This window comes from Capricornis sumatraensis, chromosome 3 (genome assembly GCF_032405125.1).
Source record: "Capricornis sumatraensis isolate serow.1 chromosome 3, serow.2, whole genome shotgun sequence".
Taxonomy (NCBI): Eukaryota; Metazoa; Chordata; class Mammalia; order Artiodactyla; family Bovidae; genus Capricornis; species Capricornis sumatraensis.
In genome coordinates this window covers 70,852,916-70,876,940 of record NC_091071.1, presented here as the reverse complement: position 1 = coordinate 70,876,940, position 24,025 = coordinate 70,852,916, and the positions used below count along the sequence as shown (strand labels likewise).

The window sequence follows — 24,025 nt, the reverse complement described above, 5'->3', positions numbered from 1 at the left end:
GTCCCTAGAGTAACAGAACATTATGTACTCAGCAGGGCTATTTATACACATGACATTCTTCATACTACTACTACTTACTGGTTTTTTTTTTTTTTTTTGGTGTGTGTAGCTAATATGTAATAAGAGTTGAAAATGTTCTTTGTGTTGAATGAAGCTGAAATAAAATAGAAACACATTTTAACTTTATGAAGTACTTTAAAATGAGAATTTATGTTTATTCATTTTTTGTTTAGATTTGTTCAGTCATCAGATAATTCAGTTCAAAAGAAAATTATCTCCAGTATTATATGTACATGGGTGTAATAGAGAGTTTCTTAGAGAAAATAGTACTGTTTAAATCAAGATAACTTTTCAAGGAAAGATTTATTTTCACTGAGGCTATTACCATAAGCAGTGTCCATTTATCTATGTGTATTGACCAGATCATTAATCTTTGTGACTTTGATACATTTAGCTGTTAATACAAATTAAATAAATAATTAAACACATTTTCCCTCGTGTAACCATAAAATTTGAACGTCTATTATGGAAAAATTGACAAATAGAAAAAAGAAAACATTTACCTCCAGCTGTGCTGTCCAGAGATTACCACTATTTATTAATTTGTTTGCCTCTAGTCTTATGTATTACATACTCTTACATAAGAGAAATAATCACTTAACAAAATAAGTTACTATGTAAATGTGCTGTCAGTATTCTTGCTTTTATTCAAGAAAGAATCCAGTGAAGAGTTAAAACTAATTTGCTCAGAACTTGTAGCAAAAGCAGGATTATTGCAATTGAAAGCTAAAATAACTTTTCATAAATGAATAAGTAAAAGAAAAATATGACTTTACTTTTAGAGGTACAAGGTTTGATTTTAATTAGTTATAAATTACATTAATGGTAAAGGATAGAGTCGGGAATCACAGAAATTTTGGTGAGGAGGCCTTAGTAATATTTAAGACATTTCTTTGCCAGTTTAGCGTTTGATTTTATGACATTGCTCACAAATGATCAGCCTCTCCATAAACACTTCCAGTGGTTGAGAGCTGACCTAGCTAATGAGGCAACTTGATCCTTTCTTTGATAGCTCCAATTATTAGGAACCTCTTCTCAATACCGTGTTAAATATTATAATTTTCCCACCTTTCTTGTTTTTCCCTATGGAAACATTTTAATTTTACTCCCATTAGACACCCCTTTAACTTTTTAGCTTTAGTTATACAGTATTCTCTGCTGTTCATAGCTCTTTCACCTCTTCATTCCCTTACTCAGGTCCCTCACTCACTTACCCCTTCAGATTTACAGCTGACAAGTTTGAGAGCTCCCTTTCTGCTTTGTATTTGTAAAATTAATTTAAAGCAAACAGTCTCATGTTACAGTGGCTTACATAAATGTTTTCACTTTATTCTAGTTTCTCAAGACCTCCTTTGGATTTTATTTTTATAATCTATGTTAAATGTTCGTTTTAGTCTTGTGTGTTTTGTATTAACATTGAGTATTGTTTTAACCAACTGTGAATTTAACTTGACTTCTTTTTACGGAGCTCATGTTTTTTCATCTGTCCAGTAAATCCATCAAAGAAAGAACGGTTAATTTGGGTTGAAAACCACCTGTAAATTTTGCAGGCTAGGAGTTTGAATCTGTTTTCTGGGGAGTTGGGGAGGGCAAGGTGGGGTAAGAGTCTTCTCTGCTATTGGACATAGATATCAAACTCAGCTAGGAAGGGAGTCTGCCTGTGCCTGAAACACACGTGCAGTGTTGTCTACTTCTCTGCTCAGGAACCTAGTTAACATTTTTTGAGAGTGTTTCTGAGAGCTGTATGATTGCTGTCTCAGTTGAGGTGGTTTATTTCCTCTCTTGTTCACTGGACCCATTATATTCCCCCAGGGTTCTATACTGTTTTCTCGTGGATAAAAGGAGAAGAACTCTACTCTCCATCTTGAGTTTGGGGTGGGGTTTTGTTGTCATCATAACTAAATTGTTTTCATCTTCCTTAATGCCTGAATAGCCCACCACTGGAAGTTATTCCTGTTCGTTGAAACTTTTGTTCTTTCTTGGTATTTCCCTGGTGGTCCAGTAGTTAAGACTCCATGCTTCCACAGCAGGGGCGGGTATTCTATCGCTGGTTGGCGAACTAAGATCCTACATGCTGCGAGGTGCGGCCAAAAAAAATAGAACTTGAAATAGATAACACACTAATCCATTATCTTGAGTAGATTGTTGTAGTTAGGATTGGAAATCATAATTAGTATTAAAAACATTCATTCAGTTCAGTTCAGTCGCTCAGTCGTGTCCGATTCTTTGCGACCCCATGCATTGCAGCACGCCAGGTCTCCCTGTCCATCACCAACTCCCGGAGTTCACTCAGACTTGCGTCCATCGAGTTGGTGATGCCATCCAGCCATCTCATCCTCTGTCATCCCCTTCTCCTCCTGCCCCCAATCTCTCCCAGCATCAGAGTCTTTTCCAATGAGTCAACTCTTCACATGAGGTGGCCAAAGTACTGGAGTTTCAGCTTTAGCATCATTCCTTCCAAAGAAATCCCAGGGCTGATCTCCTTCAGAATGGACTGGTTGGATCGCCTTTCAGTCCAAGGGACTCTCAAGAGTCTTCTCCAACACCACAGTTCAAAAGCATCAATTCTTCGGTGCTCAACTCTCACATATATACATGACCACTGGAAAAACCATAGCCTTGACTAGATGGACCTTTGTTGGCAAAGTAATGTCTCTGCTTTTGAATATGCTATCTAGGTTGGTCATAACTTTTCTTCCAAGAAGTAAGCGTCTTTTAATTTCATTAGCTTAAAGCTATAATTCATTGTCATCATTGAATAAATAGAAAATTAATATTAGCAAAAAGATGATGAAATTACCTATTACTCTATCATTTGGAGGTGACTTACTCTAATCATATATATTCTAACAGATTTTATACATGGTATATTTTAGAGACTCTATGCTATATATGCTATTCTGTAACTTGCTTTTCTTACTAATGGTAGTTTTAAATATCTGTAACAAAGAGTATATTTTAACATATTTTATTTGTGTGTGGTATCACTACTTAAATGATTTCATAGTCTATATGGTATCCTTCATAGCATGCTTTTTTTTTTTTCTAATTTATAGTAATAGGTTTTGAACATTTACCTGGTCATAATGAATATGGAACTCTAGTGTTGTTTCTCTTTAAAGAGTATATTTGTGCTATAATTTATTTCCCTAATTCCCTGCTCTGCTGTTGGAAACCAAAGTTGTTTTTTTTTTTTGCCATTGTACATAAATAACATTGTGATGAGTGTTATGCAGATAGTCCCTATTCACTTGTCTGATTATTTCTTTAAGATAAATTCTTAGAACTGGAATTTCTGTTCCAGTGATAGATATACTTTAATGACTTTCCATATGTGTATTGACAAATTGCCATTCAGGAAAATTGTTCTGTTATATACTCTCTCAAGTGTAGTACAAGAGTACCCATTATCCCACCTGTTTAAATGGAGGTAGACTCTCTTCCTAGCTGAATTTGATATCTATGATGATGTCAGGTTAATCTTTGTTTCTAGACTTTCGTCTTTGTGGCTTCTTGGAATGACTTTTCTCTCCCTAGCTTGACTAATTTTACTTGTCCTTTAAAGTGTCAGTTTGGGAAATTTTTAAAACTTTGTATTGTCAAGGCCATTGCTTGACCAAGGATACACTTTTCATAGGAAGTTTTTATTTGAAATTATGAAATAATCCTACCCTGGATTATAATATTAAAAGTTTTTTTTTTTTTTGTCTTTTTCTCTGGCCAGAAGAACAGTTTCATAAATGACTATTAGCTAAAATCTCAAATTTTACAGTCTTCTGGGTGTTGTGGCATGGTTTACATTCGTATATCTGTCTTTTATGGCTCCACATTTCATACTGGCTGGGTTTCTCTTTGGACAAGGTGAGGGTGGCAAAGGATGAGGCAGTATAATTTGTTTGACTGTCATTGTTGCCAAGTAGATGACCATAGAGGCCTGGCTTTGGTGGGGGTTAACAGAGGGCATATCGAAGTGCTTAGTAAATGCTGAATGACTGAGCTCTGAGGTATCTTTGGGAACCTCCAGACTGGTCCTTAGGGCTGATGCTGGACTTGTCAGAAACTTGCAGTTAAGGCTTGGTATATAGGCCAAGAATACTATACCAGTGGGTTGAGCTGTAGCATAAAGCTGAGGCTTTTCTGCTTTGGAGGTTTGATTTAATTGAGAAAGTGTCTGGGAATTTGTACCATGGTTCTATCCTGCCATCAGTGTAATTGGTTAGCATAACAGACAGTATGCCAAAATACTACCACGCATGTCTTTATAATACCAGTTGATTCATATATGTTTGGAAAATAGGAAAAAGATGTCAGTATAACATGGAAGTTTTGGATTCCTGTGTAATCTTCCCTGAACTATGTAATAGTTCAGGAGATCTGGGATAATGGGGCATAGTCATGTCCTTTATCTGAAGAGAAACACACCCTCATCTGTGAAGGGAGAAGGAACCTTTTCAGCAGCATTTGAAGGAAATTAGAACTGAGCAGCTACACCCATGGCTTCCTGCTTTAGAGGCACATTCCTAGCTTCACTGTTGGTTTCCCTGCTAGCAGGCTGCTTCCTTTGGTCCTCTTCCCTTTATGTTGTCTCGGCCAGCTGGCTTCTCACTCTGTTGTGGTGGTATGTTGTTAACAGCCCGTGAGACACTCTCAAACCACTCCAGGATGTTTGCCTGGGCATCCAAATGATCTCCCCAGGAACCAATTATTCTTTTGTTATATCTTTGGTTATACACTTCCTTGGTTACAGAATAGGTTGTGGATGGTCTGTCCCTCACTCTTCTATTCCCCATAAGCCTTGTTATTTTTAATATGAGGTATTTTTTTTCAGGAATGGATATATCACGTGTGAGCAGAAATACATATATTTTCTTCTTGAGTTTTCTTTCCTAGTAAAAGTGAAAGTGAAGTCGCTCAGTTGTGTCCAACTCTTTGTGACCCCATGGACTGTAGCCTACCAGGCTCCTCAGTCCATTTAATTTTCCAGGCAAGAGTACTGGAGTGGGTTGCCATTTCCATCTCCAGGGATCTTCCCGACCCAGGGATCGAACCCCAGTCTCCTGCATTGCGGGCAGATGCTTTACCATCTGAGCCACATAATAATTTGTTTTTATTAATGTTTTTTTGACCATCAACTCCAGCTTCTAACATACTGTGCTTATTTTTCAGAACTTGATCTCTTGAACTCATTTGCTTGTATTAGACTCTTCAAAACTTTTCCTCTATTCATTGCTTTAACCCCCTTCTCCTTCTCCTCTTCCTTCCTATGCTAATCTTTTCCCTCCTCCCCTTTAGCTTCTTTGCGCATTTAATATTTTGTTTATAAGTTAGGAAGATTTTTATTTTGGGATTTTGCGGCATTTGAGAGTCTTTCATTAGAGGCACAGATTAAGTTTAAGAACTCTTACATTTTAATCCTAAGAATTTTCATGATATATTCAATTATAATGCTAATTTTAAATTTAATTTCAATTAAAAGTTATCAGTATTAAAGTATATTTTATTATAGCAAATACATAAGAGTAAAATTATTAATAATATGTAAGCACACCTGTATTTTATATTTAATATAATTTATAAGCATATTTAAATTTACAAAAAATATATAAATTCATGACTAGGACTACAGATAATGCTAATTTTGTTTTTCTCCAGGAGGATCAGGATGGGAGTCAAGGTCTGGGCAAGAGAAAGAGGGTCAAACTAAGCAGTAACACCAAAGGTATTTGTATTTTGTTTTTTTTTTCTTGTGTTAAAAAATGCTTAATTACTAAGAGCACTTGGTTGGCTGGCCATCAAAGCTGTTTGAAGAGAAAGTTATGTTATTAGATGTGTTCAATATGGAGAAAGAGTTGATAGGGGATGAGTGTTGGGGACCTCAAAAGCAAGGGAAATCCTTACTGTTGGGATTTTTATTCATTGTTTTCTTCATAAAATGAGCAATATTATATTTGAGCCAGAAAAATAGTCTTCTCATTGAATCTTTTGATTTGGATCCAGCGTTTTTGGTATAAAGCTTAAATTTGATTTGGATCTTTTTGTAATCCGGGGTATGCAATTTCTAGAATGAAAAAGGATGAGCAGCAGGGAAGTAGTGTGGGTATGTATCAGAAAAAGTAACAAGAGTGAAAGAAAATGAGAATGAATGGCACTTAACACATATTAAGGGCTCAGTAGGGACTCAATATATATTGATGCAAAGGAGAAAGTAGATGTGCCTGTAGTGAGGGAATAGATTAGTAATATTTATCAAACTTCTGTATATGCTAGACATAGTGCTAATCACTGCACGTGCATTCTGTCATTTCATTCTCACAGTAACCATATGTAGTAGGTTTTATTGTTACTACTGTTTTATGAATGAGGAATGAAGGCATGTTAGAGCAGCTAATGAGAGGTAGGTCCTTAATTCAAATCCCAGAGTTTAAATGCTTTATCACTATATTTTCTTGACCCTCCCTCAAAGCTTTTCAAGAATTATTGAAATAATTGAATACAGCAATTATTGTGCTGTAGGTTATATTCTAATTTTTAATTATAAGCTTTTTATTCCTGTCACCTAATTCATTTGGCCCCTAATTTTGTTACTTTTTGACTTTGAATCTATCAGTGTGACCTTTGAATATATTTTACCTCATTTCTTGCAAAACTGATCCTTTCTCTTTTAAATCATTGCCATATCCTGGAAGTGGCAGGAGGAAGAGATTTCTGTTGTACAAGTAGAAAATTGTGAGATTTGAAAAATAAAAAATTTCTGTTTCCAAATAAGAGCTGTATAGTATAATTGTATTTCTATGTTTAGTCCTTCTGCATATGGCTTATACTGAAGGCTCCACTGAAAGGGAGTTAGATGGGGAATTAGCAGATATTTTTGTCTCTGTATAGTTTAAATTATAGTGTTTCTAGATTAATGAATTTGTTATTCTGAAAATAGTGGTTGTTAATTATTAATGGAAAATTGGATTAAAGTTATATCTGATATGTCTTATTAAACTCAGTGTTTTACAAAAAAATCAAGAGAGTGATTAAATACTGAGGTTACTCTTCTAGACTCATTACCTGAGGAGATAATGATGTTATTGTTTAGTTGCTAAGTTGTGTCTGGCTCTTTTGCCACCCCCTGGACTGTAGCCCATCAGGCTCCTCTGTCTTTGGGGTTTTCCAGGTAAGAATACTGGAGTGGGTTGCCATTTCCTCCTCCAGAGGATCTTTCTGACCCTGGGATCAAACTTGCCTCTCTTGTTGAGTCTCCTACATCGGCAGGCAGATTCTTTACCACTGAGCCACCTTATGATATGAACACATTACTCAGTAATAGAAGAACTGTAGCATGGGGATAGGATTGGGATAGGGTTAATTAAAAATTCTGCAAGATTACCCTGGAAGACTACTTGACATGTAATTAGGTAGGGCTGTACCTGAGTATTTTGATTCATGGGATACTGGTTTTTCAGATCTCTCCTCTAACTCTAGTTCTTGCTTAAGCACTGAACCAGTCCATAGTTGACACTTAATGCCCTTATATAGAGTTGATGATTCAGAGCAGTATCCCAAGATAGTTTGCTTTAGTAAAGATTAATAGAATTTTCTAATTCATTTTGAGGGGTAAAAGAGAACTAAAGTATGAAAAACATTCAATTCACACTTTGCTGTACACCTTGAAACTAACACAGCATTGGTAATCAAATATACTCCAGTGTAAAATTTAAAAAAATTCAGTTCCTCACGTACCAGCTGAGACCTTTCTGTTGATTCAGCAAGGCAAGGAGGCAGAGATAGGCAGGAGAGAGCCTAACCCTCAAGAAGTGGCACTTGGCTTTAGAAATAGGCTTCCAGGAGATAATTTATTCCCCCTTTGAATACCTTTTAATTCAAAATGGACATCCATTTCCTGTCTCCTCTATGTCTGAAGAGGACATCCTGAGTCCAGTGCATGTAAACATAGCTGATTTTCTATGTGTTTCCTGGTATGTTCCTACCAGAAGAGAGTAAATGCTTTTGTATATTAGAGTAAGCTGTGCACTAATGATATTTTCTCTAGTGAAGTTAACATTTCATTTATGAAGGATAATTTTAAAGAAATAGATAAATTATTCTATAAATACTTTTTAAAACAAAATTGGAGTTTGTCCTTAATAGTATGTTTTTAGTTTAAAATTATTACTATTTAAATTATGTGCCATGAATATTGTCCTTGTAAGATAATTGTTTTAAATGATAGTAGAAGTTTTAGATAAAGGGCTTATGCTTCAGTTCAGTCACTCAGTTGTGTCTGACTATTTGTGACCCCATGAACTACAGCACTCCAGGCGTCCCTGTCCATCACCAACTCCTGGACCTTGCTCAAACTCATGTCCATCGAGTCGGTGATGCCATCCAACTTTCTCATCTTCTTTCATCCCCTTCTCCTCCTGCCCTCAGTCATTCCCAGCATCAGGGTCTTTTCAAATGAGTCAGCTCTTCGCATCAGGTAGCCAAAGTATTGGAGCTTCAGCTTCGGCATCAGTTCTTCCAGTGAATATTCTAAAGGACTGATTTCCTTTAGGATGGACTGGTTTGATCTCCTTGCAGTCCAAGGAACTCTCAAGAGTCTTCTCCAACACCACAGGTCAAAAGTATCAATTGTTCGGCTCTCAGCTTTCTTTATGGTCCAACTCTCACATCCATACATGACTACTGGAAAAACCGTAGCTTTGACTAGATGGACCTTTGTTGGCAAAGTAATGTCTCTGCTTTTTAATATGCTGTCTAGGTTGGTCATAGCTTTTCTTCTAAGGAGTAAGCTTCCTTTAATTTCATGGCTGCAGTCACCACCTGCAGTGATTTTGGAGCCCAAGAAAATTAAGTCTGACACTGTTTTCCATTGTTTGCCCATCTATTTGTCACGAAGTGATGGGACCGGATGCCATGATCTTAGTTTTTGAATATTGATTTTTAAGCCAGCTTTTTCACTCTCCTCTTTCACTTTCATCAAGAGGCTTTTGTTTCTGTTCGTTTTCTGCCATAAAGGTGGTGTCATCTGCATATCTGAGGTTATTGATATTTCTCCCAGCAGTCTTTGATTCCAGCTTGTGCTTCATCCAGCCTGGCATTTTGCATGATGTACTCTGCATATAAGTTAAAATAGCAGGGTGACAATATACTGCTTTGACATACTCTTTTCCCAGTTTGAAACCAGTTCATTGTTTCATGTCTCGTTCTTATGTTTAAGGACAAGTAATTATTTTTCTAGTAACTACTTTATGTTGAATTATAAGGACTACATATTTTATTGTACTGTGGACGTTATAGAAACAACTTGATATTGTTAGTATTATCATTTCAATTATTGAAAGGATAGCCTTGATTTTTAGGCATATTCAGATATTTGAGATTGCTGGGTTGTTATAGTAAGGTTTAAATGAGATGAGCAACTTAAATCATTAGGGTGAATTTTATTTTTCTTATGTAGATCAATCCATAATGGATGTTTTGAAACATAAAAGTTTCTTAGAAGAGCTATTGTTTTGGACAATAAAGTATGAATTTCCCCAGAAGATGGTGACTTTCTTACTCAACATGCTTCCAGATCAAGAGTATAAGGTATCTACATTTTTTCCTTCTTTTCTGAACTTTGGTCACCTTTCTTTGCCTTTTCAACATTAAATCTTTTTGATATATTTCTCAGCTCAGTTGCCAAAAGAGGGGCTACACAAAAAGCACAGTATTTTAGATCTGAATCAAAGCACTTTTACAGAGCAGGATTCTTAGGGTTACCCTTCTGCATGAGACTTGGTCCAGAGAAAATGCTGGGGGACAAACAAAAGCACAATTACACAAATAAATATGTGGTAAAAAATTGTAGTAAATTCTCTAAAGGAGAAAGATGCAACATGCTTTGAGGAAATGTTTAATGGGGACAACTGAATTTAGATTGTGAGATTCAGCATGGGAAAAGTACAGAGTTAGTAGCTTCTGGCCATAACTGTTAAAGACACAATAGTATTGACTCATGTACACAAGTAGATGAGTGAAGTCTCTAGTCTCAGAGGGTGTGGACCCACCAGTTACTCTTCTATGTTTATGGCAAAGTTATACAGCCTTGTGTCTGAAAAGACAGTGAATCATGGTTTAGCTCTTCTTATGGTTTAAGAAGTAAAGCCTCTTTAGGAGTGACACTTTAATAATGCTGTTTTGTGTGTTTATGTCTCCTTAAGAAAACAATGGGTGAAGTGTATATGGTACCCCAAAAAGAAAACTTAAATATTGGTTGGCTTTCAGATCAAATAGGAAAAAATATCATTTCTTTTGGAGTAGTCACATTGACTCACTTATTGTTTAGTTGTGTAAACAACTCAATTTTCAAATGAGACTTTAGATTTTATTGCTAAAGTAGTTAGCACAGGACAAAGACATACTTTGACATTAGTGAATTGATACCTTTGTGCAAAGTGAAGATTTGTGTTTTTAAACCATCTTTGTAATTGCTTTAAAACTTTAGTAATTTAAAATGCATATTGAATATTTTTTTAACTATCAAACTATTTTGCAAATTTTCAAAAAAGGGACAAATGTAAGACTACCATCATTGAAATTAGTTTTCCAGTTGTCTTAGACATTGTCATAAGCTAATCATAGCTTAGCTTTATAAATTTTGTGCTTTGTAATTTATACTTTATGCTTTTTATACTTTATACCATTTTATACTTTAAAATGCTAATATAATATGTTGAAAATGTGCTAGCAAACTTAAACTGTGTTTTTTTCTTCCTGTTTAAAACATTTTACAGGTTGCTTTTACAAAAACTTTTGTTCAACATTATGCTTTCATTATGAAGACACTGAAGAAAAGTCATGAATCGGACACTATGTCTAACAGAATTGTGCATATTAGTGTTCAGTTGTTCAGCAATGAAGAGCTAGCCAGACAGGTAACAGAAGAATGTCAGCTGCTGGATATTATGGTCACTGTGCTGTTATACATGATGGAAAGTTGCCTTATTAAAAGTGAGCTACAAGGTAAACTCAGAATTATTTTCACTGGTTTTATAAGTACACTTTGCATAACTAGCCTTAAAAACTCTTTTTATGCTTAAAAGTAGCTTTTAAAAATATTATAAAATAATACATATTTGTTAAAGCTTGAAAAATTTTTAGCAAAATTTAAAGAAAAACTTTAAATACGGTTCTGTTATTCACAAATAACTTGTTAACATCTTGGGATGTTTCATTTCTTTTTGTGAGCTGAGTATTTTTATAGATAAGAATATGTACTGTAAAATATTCTGTCAAGTGTACACATTAAGAACATGTTTTTTAATGATTGCAGATAGTACTATCATATGACTTTACCATAACTTATTTAACCATTTTCTTATTAGATATAGTTCTATTTTTTGCAGTCATGAATTTGTTACTGTCAGCTTTAGACGTTTTACATGTGTGTACTTTTATAATTTAAAAGTTGAAATAAATCTTGCCTTTTATATGTTCCTTTAGTGTGATCTTTAATTTTCTTCCTTTATGCCTTTTCATATTGCCATAACATTTTTAGGGATTCCTCCCATTCTTACTTGTTTGTGGTCTTTCGTCTTGACTTTACCTCCTCATAATAATTTATATTATTTGAGTATTTGCTATGTACTAGGCACTGTGTTTTTTTGGCCTCCAAAATCGCTGCAGATGGTGATTGCAGCCATGAAATTAAAAGATGCTCACTCCTTGGAAGAAAAGTTATGACCAACCTAGACAGCATATTCAGAAGCAGAGACATTACTTTGCTGACTAAGGTCCATCTAGTCAACGCTATGGTTTTTCCATTGATCATGATGGATGTGAGAGTTGGACTGTGAAGAAGGCTGAGTGCCAAAGAATTGATGCTTTTGAACTGTGGTGTTGGAGAAGACTCTTGAGAGTCCCTTGGACTGCAAGGTGATCCAACCGGTCCATTCTGAAGGAGATTAACCCTGGGATTTCTTTGGAAGGAATGATGCTAAAGCTGAAACTCCAGTACTTTGGCCACCTCATGTGAAGAGTTGACTCATTGGACAAGACCCTGATGCTGGGAGGGATTGGGGGCAGGAGGAGAAGGGGACGACAGAGGATGAGATGGCTGGATGGCATCACTGACTCGATGGACGTGAATCTGAGTGAACTCCGGGAGTTGGTGATGGACAGGGAGGCCTGGCGTGCTGCAGTTCATGGGGTCGCAAAGAGTCGGACATGACTGAGTGACGACTGAGTGACTGAACTGAACTGAGGCACTGTGTTAATATTATTTATACATTGTTTCAATTAAATTTCTGAGCAACTCCCTGTGTATGCTCAGTCTTTCAGTCCTGTTTGACTCTGTGACCCCATGGACTGCATTCTGCCAGGCTCTTCTGTCCATGGGATTATCCAGGCAACATACTGGAGTGGGTTGCCATTTCCTATTCCAGGAACAACTCTCTAGATTGGTGTTATTATTTCCACTTTCAGTTCAGTTCAGTTCAGTCACTCAGTCGTGTCTGACTCTTTGCGACCCCATGAATTGCAGCATGCTAGGCCTCCCTGTCCATCACCAACTCCTGGAGTTCACTCAGATTCACGTCCATCGAGTCCGTGATGCCATCCAGCCATCTCATCCTCTGTCGTCCCCTTCTCCTCCTGCCCCCAATCCCTCCCAGCATCAAAGTCTTTTCCAACAAGTCACTTTAAAGATGAGTAAATTGAGGCTTAGAGAAATTGAGTCATTTGTCGTAGAATATATAGTTAGTAGATGACAGAACCAAGAAGGACTTTCTATCTCCTGATGTCAGAATCTTTGTTCTTAGCCACAGTATAGTCAGGTCAATTTTAATAGGACTTTGTCTTCACTTGTTGACACTTGGAGCTAAATTTAAAAAATAATAACAAACTGCATCAAATTTAATCTTAGGACCTTTCCATTCTCTGTGAATGGGAGATCTTATGCTTGAAACGTGCCTTCTACTGTTGTCTCCTTTTGCATACCAGCTCCTGTTTTCTCGTTATACTGATAGTCTGCCTATTCTCAGGTGCAGTACCATAGCCTGAAAATTTATATAGGGGTCAGTGCAGGCATGATGCCTTCTATGTAATAACTCACTAATAATGATGATAGCTGCCATCTTTTGAGTGCTCACTGTATACCATGGTTTCTTTCCCAGTGCTTTAATATGCTTTATCTAATTTAACCATCAGTAATTCTGGGGAGTAGATACTGTTTTTTTCCATTTTAGAGATGAGGCAACGATGAGGCAACTGTGGCTTAGGGAGTTGAGAAGTCAGTGATCTATGGTTTTATAGCTGTGAGTGTCAGTCTAGGTGTCTGACTTCAAAAGTCATACTCTGCCTCACTATGTACAATAACTCTGATTCCTATTGTAAATATAATGGGAGAGTAATATATTATTTACATAAAGCAGTATACGTCTTTACCTTTTTGATGGAAATATTAAAAACTGATTTGCATTATTTTTCTATCTTTGTGTAGGATGCCCTTTTCTTTATTAGACACTTAGCTGTGTATATTCAGTTCAGTTCAGTCGCTCAGTCGTGTCCAACTCTTTGCAACCCCATGGACTGCAGCACGCCAGCTCCCTGACCATCAACTGTGTATATTACTCTCTTTCTTTTTTGAAATAGTATCTGTCATCGTTGAACTGTATCAATGATATTCTTTGATATATATAGAATTATATAATTAGAAAAGGACTTTTCACAAATATAGCATTTTTAATTTATAAACTGACAAACTTGAAAAAATGAAAAGTATCTACTCTTTTCAAAAGAATTGAATCTTTTTTCTTGACTAGGTGGTTTAGCTATGCTTATTATGTATGGCTTGCGTTTTAGAGAAGACTGTTTGGGAAGATGATGTATATGAGTCTGCCTCCCATTCTTTTTTTCTAGCCTGCTTTCCTGAGAGAGTTTTTGTGTTTGTATCCTTAACTTCCAGTCTCTCATTAACCCACCTCCATCTAGTGTTTGTTCCCATCGTTCTGTTGCTTCTCCAGAATTGTCCAGGACTCCGTTAGCCACGTGTCCTACTTTTCCTAGAACTGGTCCAGGTTATGCCTGTTATTTTGACATCAATTTTAATACAGTCTTTTTTACTCTCAAAAGTGTTCCAGTTTATATAATTAATTATATGGTCACCCTTTCTATGACTACATGATAAGGCAGCTGGTGATAAAACACTGGACCTCATCTTGCTTGATTTTCATTAGCATTTCACACTGTTGATTCTCCGTTGTTTGTGTGGTGTGGAATGATTTTCTGCTTATTCTGTCAGTGTTGTTGTTTCTTGGCACTTGGTCTTGCTATCCCTGTGTTTCTTACTTTTCCCGTATTTTCTGAAATTGTATTACATAGTCTTCATTGCTTTCTATGTATGCTTTCTTCTACTGCAGTTAGTCTGTCCTGGAAGTTCTTACACAGATTGAATATTCCAAAAGCTAAATAGCTATAAGTACCATTGCTAAGATCTTTAAATATAAATGTATTTTTTTCTAGCAACAAATTACATTATTTCTAAGCCAAGTCTAACACTATCTTTAGCTCCAATGCTGGTTTTGTTTCCTCTTTCTAAAGTATGTAACATTTCATGGCACATATTTACTGGTTTTCTAAAAGCACCATATGTTTTCCTTGTTTTTACATGAAGAGTATTGCAATGAGCTTTAAATATATTGAATTAGCCACAGATATTACCCAAGTTCTCTACCCTTTTTAGTTTGTAATAGCCTCCGTCTAGCCTTTGTATGCATTGTCATTAGACAGTGTTTGAAAATTTTGTCTATACTGTTAGTAAATGTAGGAGCTGATACAATGAGTATTCACATGGCCACAGCAATAACTGAAGATTGAAAGAAAAAAGCCTCTAGTAGTACGTGACCCCTTCCTTATACTTTTACTTTCTTATACTTTTCCATATCCCTGAAATGTTACAGTTTGTCCTGTGAAATTGTCTGTGTAGAATGGAACTTTAAACCATGTGTTGCGTAACTGTAGGAATGTCTGTAGTTGCTCATAATGCCAGATTGATCATCTGTCCTGAATATCATATTATTTATTGAACTATATTCTTTGGATATCTGCAAGCACCTCACACACACAGTGTCAACACCAAAAACTCATTCTCTCTCTATGAAGTTCTGCTTTTTTCCTATTACATGTGTGTGTGTGTAAGTGCTCAAGTAAGTTTGTGTGTGTGTTAGTGCTCAAGTTGGTGTTTTGGCACCACACTAACCATCTACAGAGCTGCCCAACCTAAAACCTAGGAGTCAGTTTTAACTTCTTACTCTTTGTAGATATAGTGACCATCACCAGGTCTGTCATTTAAATCCTGCTAAATATATTAGAATAACCAGTTCTTTTCATCTCTGCTCTTTATGCCAGCACCGTCATTCAAGCCATTGCCATCTCTAGGCCTTCTGTTACTGGTCATCAGCACTCTTCTATAATCACTCTCCACACTAAACATCTGTTCATGTCCTCTCTTGCTTAAAACCCCCTCTGTGGCTTGCCATTCTCGTCTCATGAACTGCAGACTCCTAAAGCTGATTTATAAAGCCGTCTAGACTCACTGGTGCCACGTAACCTCTGCATTCTTTGTCCAGTAGTTCCAATCTTTTTTATACTGTTTCCTCTACCTAGAATACCCTTTCCTCCTTGTGTCTAGTTTGCTTGGCTAATCACAATTTCTACATCATTCTGTAAATCTCAGTATAAACATCACTTCCTCAGGAAACTCTTTTTTCCTAAATTGTAGACCAGCTTTATTTGTTCTTAGGACTTCTTATACTCTTTCTATTACAGCACTACCATGCTGTGTCTTCTTATATTAATCTCAGCAGAGAAAGAGACTGTATAAAATCTTGATGTACTGTCCACTTTATTTTCAGAGCTTACTAGAATGCTGGACTCTCTGTAGGAACTCAGTAAATATTTGTTGCTGAGTGACTGCAAGGAGATCCAACCAGTCCGTTCTAAAGGAGATCAGTCCTGGGTGCTCTTTGGAAGGAATGATGCTAAAGCTGAAACTCCAGTACTTTGGCCACCTCATGTGAAGAGTTGACTCATTGGAAAAGACTCTGATGCTGGGAGGGATTGGGGGCAGGAGGAGAAGGGGACGACAGAGGATGAGATGGCTGGATGGCATCACTAACTCTATGGATGTGAGCCTGAGTGAACTCCAGGAGTTGGTGATGGATAGGGAGGCCTGGCGTGCTGCAATTTATGGGGTTGCAAAGAATCGGGCATGACTGGGCGACTGAACTGAACTGAACTGAATATCATCTGACACTGAATCGCTGCTCTCTCTGTATCTATATTTGGAAAAGTATCAGTTGGATAAAAATAGAAGTTCTAGTCATTTTGTTTCATTGTAGATTCCAAGGTATTTTTCACAAGGACAGTAGTATTTAAAGCAGTGTCAGGAAAGTAGTGATTTTGATTAATTGTATTTTGCTTATTCATCCTCTGATTTCAGTTAAACAGTGATTCTCAATGTTTATAAAAGGTAAAAAAATCTCGGCATCCCTAAGCACTGTCCCATCAAAATCAACTGCTCACTCACTCATAATGGCTGTTCTTCAGTTCAGTTCAGTTGCTCAGTCGTGTCCGACTCTTTGCGACCCCATGAACTGCAGCACGCCAGGCCTCCTTGTCCATCACCAACTCCCGGAGTTTACCCAAACTCATGTCCATTGAGTCGGTGCTGCCATCCAGCCGTCTCATCCTCTGTCGTCCCCCTCTCCTTCAGGCCCTCAATCTTTTCCAGCATCAGGGTCTTTTTAATGAGTCAGCTCTTCGCATGAGGTGGCCAAAGGATTGCAGTTTCAGCTTCAACATCAGTCCTTCCAATGAACACCCAGGACTGATCTCCTTTAGGATGGACGAGTTGGATCTCCTTGCAGTCCAGGGGACTCTCAAGAGTCTACTCCAGCACGACAGTTCAAAAGCGTCAGTTCTTTAGCACTCAGCTTTCTTTATAGTCCAACTCTCACATCCATACATGACTACTGGAAAAACCATAGCCTTGACTAGATGGACCTTTCTTGGCGAAGTATTGTCTCTGCTTTTCAATATGCTATCTATGTTGGTCATAACTTTCCTTCCAAGGAGTAAGCATCTTTCAATTTCGTGGCTGCAGTCACCATCTGCAGTGATTTTGGAGCCCAAAAAATAAAGGCTGTCACTGTTTCCAAATCTTAGGTGTGGGTAATCTGTAAACCCTCCCTTATCTCCATTTCCTCATTCAGCTATACCCTCTCTCATTCTGTTGTGGGTCCTGTTTCATATGTTGTTAAGTTTGAGCTGGGAAAATAATTTCATGGACTGAAACCTAAATTTAATTTATGGAAATATGAAGTACAGTAGAAGCCCTCTTCACTGATGAGTTTGACAGTAGAGTGGTTAGTTAGAAAGTTGATAGAGTGAGGAATTGTTAAAAAATGATACATAGATATCTGAAACAGGATTTTAACTGAAATCACAAGAGTGCTTGTTTGTTCTCCAGTCTTTTCATTTTGGGCAAAGCATTTGCAAGTTATTGTATTCTTTACTGGAATTCTCTTATCCTTCTTGTATATACTACGTTTGTAAAGCAGCACTTGTGATTTCTATTTTCAGTTTCTTTAAAGTAGAATAAGAACATAAAAATTTTTATAAAACAGTCTGAGTTTTGAAAATCTTTTGTACTCTTACGATTTTTCTCCTCCAAGATTTTCTTAGGCACTTTTATTGTCTTTCAAAAGCTTACGATCCAGTTTTTATAATAGCTCTATTTATGCATTTGTGTTTTATCAGATTATATACTTGTGATTTAAATTTTATAATACACAGAACAATTAGTATGAACAGAAACAAAAACAGAGTCTGGATAAGCATATACCTTGGGTCTTGTGTAGTCTGAAATAGGCTCAACTTTGAGCATGCTGTGTATTATGGGTATTAATTTGTTTTACAGGGGGAATAGGGGACTTGTTTGTCCCGTGAATCAGTTAAGCTGGAATAGGGAAATAGGTGAAGAGAGCTAATACATACATGCTATAACTTCTAATACTAAAGATTTTATACAAGCCTAATCCTCCCTATCGCTTCCTTCCAATGATGTGTTTAAACTTTGAGGCTTTTTTTTTTAAGGCTTTATGTTTTTTATAGTTTCATAACTCAATATCGTGTAATATGTTTGACAGGTAGTAATAATAATTATAATGATGTGCTAAGTGTTATATTAACATTTCATTTAATTCCCTTAATATATGTGTTTTTTTCCCATTTTTATAGGTGAGGAAATTGATTCAGAGTTATGTAATATACCTGAAGCCATATAGGTATTAAATGTCAGGTTGGGGTTTGAATTTAGGTGACTCTGATTCTAAAATATATAATCTTTATCATTGGTAAGGCTGTCTTTTTTAAGCTAATTTTTTCTGGGTGTATGTGTTTGTGTCTGTTTTAGATGAAGAAAATAGTTTACATGTTGTAGTGAATTGTGGAGAAGCATTGCTGAAGAATAACACTTATTGGCCTCTTGTCAGTGATTTTATTAATATCCTTTCTCATCAAAGTGTGGCTAAGAGATTTTTGGAGGACCATGGCTTGTTAGTGACATGGATGAACTTTGTATCTTTCTTTCAAGGTATGAATTTCAGTCTTTTTCTTATTTATTTATTTTAGTTTGCAAAATTACTACTAGTAAACTGTCAGACCCTAATTGAAAGATAATAAATAGCACATCATTCAGTTACATGTGAAATGTCTCATTTTAATTGATATTTGTAAGTATTTAATGAAGTGCTCATGAAACATATCAGAGTTATAAAAAAAGTCAAACAATTACATAGGAAATAGCAGTGTAATTTTTAAAAGCATTTTAAAGCATTAATCTCGAAATTTTCTTATAAGAACGATTGTTAACACTTCCATAAAAAGTTCAACCAGTACCGATTAAAATAGTTTTGAGTTTATTTAATATATTCAATTATGTTATATAAGAAAGAGATAGTTCACAAAATGTTTTTAGAAAGTCTTGTTTATGAAGAATTCCCAAAGGACCAGACTATTTTGTTTTTAATAATTTATTAATTTCTGTACATATTTTGTCATTTATGCCATCTGTGAACATTAAAATCTGTTTGGTATGAGGAAGTATTTTACTTGATTTTGAGTATGGGTGTTTGTTTCCATTTGGCATGGTTTATATCTGTTTTAATTTTTGTAAGGTATGAACTTAAATAAGCGAGAACTAAATGAGCATGTGGAGTTTGAATCTCAGACCTACTATGCTGCCTTTGCTGCTGAACTTGAAGCCTGTGCACAGCCAATGTGGGGACTCCTATCACACTGTAAAGTTAGGGTATGTTGAAAATATTTTTGTTAATTTCTGTATTTACCTTTAAAATAATTTTAAGAAGAAGATTTATGGAAACATTGACTTGTTTACTTGTATGTAATAGTATGCAGTGTTTAATTTTGAATTCAGCTCTGTGAAAATTGACCTAAGACAGTAATGATTATTCTTAGGTAGGTTGGACTTGATGTATGTAAATGAATTATCAGATCTTGCTAGCCTTCCCTTACTATAAATAGTCTTTGTAGCTGCACATTCATCTTTATTGTTTCATTTTATCCATTATCAGTTAGTTACCTAATGTTTCTTATCTTTCAAGGGATGAGGATAAACTTAAAGTTTACACTTTTAAGATTCCAAGAACAAAATCAATATACATTTCATACAATTCCTGTTTGTTTGTGAAAAGAACCTAAGAGTATATAACAACAACATAAATTCTTATAATTGGTTAAGAAACATGAAGTTGTGTCCGACTCTTTGCGACCCCATGGACTATAGCCTACCAGGCTCCTCAGCCCATGGAATTTTCCAGGCAAGAGTACTGGAGTGGGTTGCCATTTCTTTCTCCAGGAGATCTTCTCAACCCAGGGATCAAACCCGGGTCTCCCGCACTGCCGGCAGACGCTTTACCGTCTGAGCCACCAGGGAAGCCCAGCTCACTTATAATTGCATGTGTTTTTGTCTTTCTATAAAAATACATATATCTACCTTTGCATTTTAAAGTATTGGTTTGATGGGTCTCCAGAATCCTTGGATAGTTGAGAAAAATGTTATCTCCTGACCCTATGAAACTAAGGACTTAAAGATTTTGCTGTATGCATCCCATGAAGTCCTACCTGCTAGCCTGTTCCAGTAAGCATGCTGCGAAAGGTTGTATAGTGCTTTTGGTTCTGCCTCTTTCAGCTTAGGTAACTTGGTCAACTCATTTAAAACCATTTGAACTTCTCAGACTTTTTCTTTTAAAAACCTAAAGGGAGCAAAACACAAATGGGACAGCAAAGCCTGCTCTTACTCACAGGGTTATTATGAGACTCTTCTACATATATTCTTTAAATGTATGTGTTTCTTTAAGTGGCTTTCTATTTTCTCTCATGACTCCAGCTTTCTCTTAATGCAGATGACTCACAACTTTATTACAGGCTAGCCAGGTTCAAATTTCCAATAGCTTTGGTTATTCAGCGTAGAATGTCAGAATATTCTGGTATTCTCCTTATAGGTACATGAGTTTTCTCAGGTTCCTAACTAACTTTTTAAAAACCTGTGTCTATACTGTGTCCTTTATGTCATTTTATGTATGCTGTTATAAATGATGCAGGTTTCCAGTATAGAAACCTCCCCAGCTGTGTTCAGACTATAATCAGATACCGTGAATTCTCTCTTTTGTCCAGAAATGTCTCTCTACCACTTCTTTCCTCTGTTTTATTTCTTTATGTCAGTATTTTTAAAATCTTGGTTGTTAAGGTAACTTCTTAACTGATTTTTCTGCCTCTAGATTCTTCCTACTCTAGTCTTTCCTAATATCTAAGTTACCTCTGAGCTCTGTGCTTATTTCTCCTTTGCTTAAAAATCATTCACATTCCTTTCTGTCTACAGGATAATGTCCTTATTTCCTGTAGAGGCATTTAAGAACTTCCACAATTTGTCTTCAACGTATTTGTAATTATTTGCCTTCCTATACCCCATCTACCTCCATGCTTTCATTGGCTTGATTAGTATTCCTCAGCATGCAGTTCCTTTCTTGATTTCAGTGCTTTTGTTCAAATTAGTCCTTTTTTTTTTTTTTGACATACACACTCGTTCTTTCTGCTTAGTCCAGTGCTTCTCTTATATGAGAATCATCTGGGAAGCTTAAAAAATATATATGCTTAAGTGTCACTGCTAGAAATTTTGACTTGTTTGGTGTGCAGTAGGATCTTGGCAGCAGTTCTAACTGGAATGAAAAGCCATTAGTATTAGCTTTTCAAAGATTGTATTCAAAGACTCAGCTGACATGTAATCTGCTCATTTTAACTTCTTTCAGATTTATGATTCTAGTCTCTGTTTTTATAGTACTTCTTTTAATTTCCATTGTAGCATTTATTAAAAAAAAAAAAACCCTGTCATCTAATATGAGATTTGTTTGTTCATTTATTAAAAAAAAAAAAGTCTATTGAATGCTGTTCTATGCCAGATGCTATGTAGATGTTTGGGTTTTGGGTGTCAGACAAATCAAATAGATGTTCTTGCTCTATGGAGCAGTCTAATAGCAGAGATAGACATTAAGTAAGTAGGCATGTAGACTTGTTTGTAAGCGTTTGTAAATATTCTACAGGAAAATATCAGGTTACTGTGAGAATGATGAGTGTGGAGACTGATGGTTTTGAGGATCAGGGAAGGCCTTTTTGAAGAAAGAATATGAAGAAGCCAGCTCTATGAAGAATAAAAGTGGGATTAGGGCTGGTAGTAAGGGAGATGGTATGGAATAACCTACCCCAATGAGAAGGTGATTGGTCTTTTTAAGGAGTTTGTGGCTGGAGCCAGAGAATAAGATGGAATTGGAGAGATAGGCAGAGAGTAGATTATTAATGCAGGTTCTTATAGATGATGTTAATGAGCCTTGGATTTAATTTTAAGGAGAAGCCAGTGAATATTTTAAAGTAGGGGTTTGATGTGATCAGACTTACATTTAAAAGTTCATTCTGTTTGTTTGGAAAGACTGGATTGAGGAGAGTATGGGGAGCATCAAGACTAGTAGCAAATAGACCAGTTAAGATGCTGTGGTGATATTCTAGAAATTTCAGGTTTGAAATTCAAGATGTATTAAAGGTGCATTTTGAATGTTAAAGATGTATTTTGAAGGTAGAATCTAAAGGGTTGGTGATGGATTGTATGTTATTGATGAGTTAGATAAATTTTTGAGTAGCTGTATATGGAGATAATTTTACAGAGGTGAAAAAGATAATAGAAAAGCAGGTTTAAAGTTTTCAGAGTTGGATAAGTTAAGTTTGAGATGCCTCTGAAACATCCAAGTGGAAATAGTGAATAAGCAGTTGGATATATGAGTTTTGCACTCAAAGAAGTCTGGGCTAGGGTATAAATTTTAGACCCTTGAGAATAAAAATGGCATTTATTGCCAGGGGATGGAATGCAGTCAAGTTGGGAGAAAAGGGAAATGGACTTTGAAGAAAAAGTTAACATTTAAATGTCAGAAAGGGAAAGGAGAAAATAAACAGAAGAATGCAGCATCATATAAGCCAACAGAAAAGATGCTGCCTTTGGAGAGAGGATTGATCTGATGTTGATATGAGATCAGTATTTTAGGAAGATTATTCTGACAACTGTTTAGAATGAATTTGGATTATAAGACTGAAGCTATGTTTCTCTCTGTGATGAAGAGAAATCATTGTTTTCAGGCAGTAGTTATTTTTCACTTTTGAAGGCCAGGATTTCATTGTATTTTGGGTCCCTTAATCTAAGAAGTGACGATGACAGAGAGAAAAATGAGCTCATGTTATCTTGTAATAAGAGAGGAGTTTGTCAGCTAAAGGGACATCTGGTTCCTAGATAAGATGTTCTCTTGTTGAGAACCTATACTATGCCAGACTTTATTCTTATGCTATATTCCTCATGTTATGTTCTTATCTAATCTTCATAACATCTCTTATAAAGTAGAGAGTATCATCCCTTTTTTTTCAGAGGTTGAACAACTCGCCCACATTTACACAACTACAAGTAGAAGCTTGAGTTTGAAAACAAATCCATCTGATTTCAGAACCAGTGCTTTTTATCACTTTGCTATAATTGTCTCTTAAAGAGGAATGTCTAGAGATTTTTAGCAGCAGTGTTGAGGTTTTAGAAATGTAAACTAGAAAAAAAATATTTAAAAAGCTATTTCTTGATGTTTTTTAATTATAAAATGTAAAACTAGAGGATTAGCAATAAAAAAGGAAACTTCACCTGATAGCTTACTTTCTTTGTATGATTGCCTTGTATGCTATTTGGTTCTTAAAAGTGCTAAGGGATCATTGAACAAGTTATACTAAATTAATAATAGATAGCTTGGATAAAGGGATGGCACATTTCTAGAATGTCACTAATTTTTGCTTTCTAAACGGGAACAAATAAGCTGTGAAATTTCCATCTAGTGGCAAGCTTTAGATTACTGCAAGCTAGACACAAGTTGAGTCTGGCGGTGACTCTTTGGAGCACTTAACCAGCACTTGTCAGATGTAGTGCTAGAGTATGACATAGAGCGTTGTATGCACCTTGTTTCCATTTGCTTCTTCATAACAGGAACCTGTTTGACAGTGATGGTACCTTTTGTTGACATTGATGCCCCAAAATGTTTTTCTAAAACCTTTTTATTGAGAGCCATTTTAATCTGCTTAAACTATACAATTAAGTAGTTTACAGTGTATTCACAAAGTTGTGCTGCAGTCACCACTAGTTCCAGAACGTTTTTAACACTGTGCCCCTACCCCCTGCCAAAAAAGAAAACGCAGCCTCTCCGTTCCAACCTCGTCTTGTTTCCTGGAAGCCGCTAATCTCCTAAATAGTATTCCATAGCACAGGGGTATCACACTTATTTGTCCATTCATGGGTTGATTTCGGTTTTTGGCTCTGTGGGTAATGTTGCTGTGAACATTT

The 24,025-nt window shown here is 36.1% G+C and overlaps 1 protein-coding gene across 1 annotated transcript in view; it reads left to right on the top strand.

The window, feature by feature from the left end:
* Positions 1 to 24,025, top strand: part of UBR3 (ubiquitin protein ligase E3 component n-recognin 3) — a 196,147-nt gene that overhangs the window by 53,541 nt on the left and 118,581 nt on the right. The window contains exons 6-10 of the mRNA XM_068967177.1: positions 5,713 to 5,779; positions 9,509 to 9,639; positions 10,827 to 11,055; positions 18,506 to 18,685; positions 19,269 to 19,402. Of these exons, the coding sequence (XP_068823278.1) occupies positions 5,713 to 5,779; positions 9,509 to 9,639; positions 10,827 to 11,055; positions 18,506 to 18,685; positions 19,269 to 19,402 (741 nt within the window). The remainder of the gene's footprint in view (positions 1 to 5,712; positions 5,780 to 9,508; positions 9,640 to 10,826; positions 11,056 to 18,505; positions 18,686 to 19,268; positions 19,403 to 24,025) is intronic.